Source organism: Priapulus caudatus, unplaced genomic scaffold (assembly GCF_000485595.1).
Source record: "Priapulus caudatus unplaced genomic scaffold, Priapulus_caudatus-5.0.1 Scaffold364, whole genome shotgun sequence".
Taxonomy (NCBI): Eukaryota; Metazoa; Priapulida; class Priapulimorpha; order Priapulimorphida; family Priapulidae; genus Priapulus; species Priapulus caudatus.
In genome coordinates, this window is record NW_014577425.1 from 90321 (window position 1) to 93239 (window position 2919).

At 44.4% G+C, this 2919-nt stretch overlaps 1 protein-coding gene across 1 annotated transcript in view; it reads left to right on the forward strand.

The window, feature by feature from the left end:
* LOC106809571 (abhydrolase domain-containing protein 8-like) overlaps window positions 1-2919 on the forward strand; it is a 5774-nt gene extending 2855 nt beyond the window's left edge. Inside the window, exon 5 of the mRNA XM_014812692.1 lies at window positions 2192-2919. Within this exon, the coding sequence (XP_014668178.1) occupies window positions 2192-2300 (109 nt within the window). The 3' untranslated portion in view covers window positions 2301-2919. The remainder of the gene's footprint in view (window positions 1-2191) is intronic.

Sequence of the window (2919 nt, forward strand, 5' to 3'; positions counted from 1 at the left end):
TCCGACTGACGGTCACCGCGACAACCCTGCATTCTATGTTTGGAGACAATCGTGACCGGGGGGCGCCGGCAGGAGTTTATCCATCCAATTCTGATAATTTGCATTTTTCTCCCGTCGTTACCTACTGTCTTTCAGCGAGACAGCCTGTTTACTTGTTCATAACATCAATGAAATGACCCGCTGATAGGACCGCTTGGCTTCAACAGGGTCACTGCGAGACAAACACAGTTATTTTGTTAACGTTTAAGCAACATTATGACATCAAGTTGAGCACGACCATTGCATGTGCGCACCTCTCGAGTGTATATGCCTTAGCACAATGATTTCGGCATGGTTCACCTGAAGTACAATAGTTGTACCAAAACGATAACATTTAAATGATTGATCTAGTCCACACTTCTCAAGGCTGGAGAGAGCATCGGTAAATGCTTGAACCGGTAAGGAAATAGCACACAGCTACGCATCCGCTTCGAAGTGAAACGAGTGCGTCATTTCATGTATGAAACATGATGAGTTTCCTCAACTTAAACAGCAAAGAACTAAGTGTCCTCACCCCATCCACACTAACAACCGCCGCCACACGACTACGCCGCGGCGGCAAACGCGACTCTGAGCGTTATACAGCACAATTGACGTAGAGCTCACAGCATGTGTGTGTGGACGGTCGTTGCCCGCGCGCGTTTAAATCGCCTTGGCTTCACACGACGGGCCTCGAAACTGGATAGTCGGAGGCAAGGCAAGCCGACTGCTCACACACGCACACCGCTCACACACCCACATCGCCACCGCATACGTTATGTTTACATTGTGTTAACAGCTTTGTTGACGTACGGTTGTGTGTTGCGGCAGATGTCCTACATGATAACTCGGTCCAGCGATTGTAATTTCTGTTCTCTGGCACATACAGGGAACATTTTACCGCAATTTACATGATATGTCACAGTAAAGTGTTTCTAACCGTATATGTTTCACATACGTTCAGTCACACCTACATTTTGCAGCCACCGAGGCGGTCGCTCATTGCTGAAAAATTGCTGTTGTGAATCAAGTCTCTTACTACTATCTATATCATGCGCACCACACACCAGCTTCCTCAGCAAGTGCCTGTGTCTTTCAAAACAGTTCTTGTTAATGTCAATGCACACACACACAACGGCGCGGCGCGCGCGCGCCGTCAAGGACGATCACACACAACACGCACACGCACACGAACCGTACAATCCCAACTTATCAACACCGTCTGTTAGCTTGTTTTACGCCTGAATGCGCTGATTGCATTCAGGCGCAGGGGGTGCATGCACACAAACGAGTGCGAAGCACCACATTTCTTTGGCGGTTCCGAAAAACACAATTCCACTTGAACTTCACACGAACTAGGGGGTCCGGGGGCGTGTTTTTTCTTACCGTAGGCCACTAATGCGTAAAATCGCACCCACACCATAGACCGTATTTGTCAGCTATAACACCATCATCTAAAAATATATAGAGATAGCTGAAAGTCGGTTTTATCAGTTAGTGTTAGGCGTTGGGCGCACACGGCTTAGGCGATATCGGGGACCAACGCACTTACAAGGCGACTGTTGTACTTGTGTGTAGGGCCTGCAAGCGCATGCGTGGTGTATGATGTTTAGCGCGGCATTATAGTGGTAGCGGTAAAAAATACACGTCCGTAGATCCGGGGCGCTGGTCGAATGGAATTCTTGACTGGATTGATTCCGCCCGGCACACGCTCACACCACCAACACAAGCCACACACACACACGCACACAGGACCACACAACACACACACGCACAGACGCTCACATCAAAAAAAAACACACACACAGCCACCACACACACCACACACGCACAAGTAGGTCACACGACACCACAGTCGGCAAAGACTCAACACTCACAATGCATAGCGAGTGATGTGAATTACGCCTAAAAAAATAATTGTTTACTCTAAAAGAATCGTTAACTAAAAGGAACTACAAACTGTTAAATATCTGTTAATTATAAGCTCTTCATATTTTTTCTACCGTTCAGCATTACCGGGTGCTCTCTCCAGCTTGAGAATGTGACTAAGAAATCATTTAAATGTATCGTTTTGGTACAACTATTGTACTTCCAGTATGGCAGAAACCATCGGGCATGCTTACTTGCTGTCATAAGTTGCTTCAAACGTTACAAATACTGTGTTTGCTCGCAGTGACCCTGTGAAGCAAGCGGATCAGCCCCGAGGAAATGCAAAATTATCAGAATTGGATGGATCCAGTCAAAATAGAATCAGGGTTGTCCGTCAGGTGACTGAGAGTTGAGCTTTAGTTTTAGTTCACCTATTGATCGTGCATTTAGGTTCCCCCCATGCATAGCGAGTGATGTGAATTACACCTAAAAAAAATAATTGTTTACTCTAAAAGAATCGTTAACTAAAAGGAACTACAAACTGTTAAATATCTGTTAATTATAAGCTCTTCATATTTGCGCAAAATGGCGGGCGCTGCGCTACCTTTGTGTTGTTATGGCAGCGATTGATTATAACTATTTATAAATCACGTGTAAAGACTTCGTCATTGCAAGCGTTTAATTTACAACGTTCGTAGCGGAAATATTATAGATTTCGAAGTGAATTTCATACAGTGTGCTCAGCACTCATGCAATAATGGCGTGTTCGAGTGATAAATACTATATTGCTCGTTGTGATAAATGATCGCAAGGTTTTATATGTAAATATTTTAGTATGTTTTTTTGTATAAGAAACACGTGAGTGTATTCGGCAAAAAAACCATTTCACAGATTAGTAAAGAACGTCAAATATTGTAGATTAATTGCGTCGGGCGTCAGTTTATTCCACAATTTGTTCGCAGGCAGAGGAAAAATAAACGACAATATAAAAAAGTTTATTGTCACATTTGCGTTAAACCTTGTTTGGCCTTC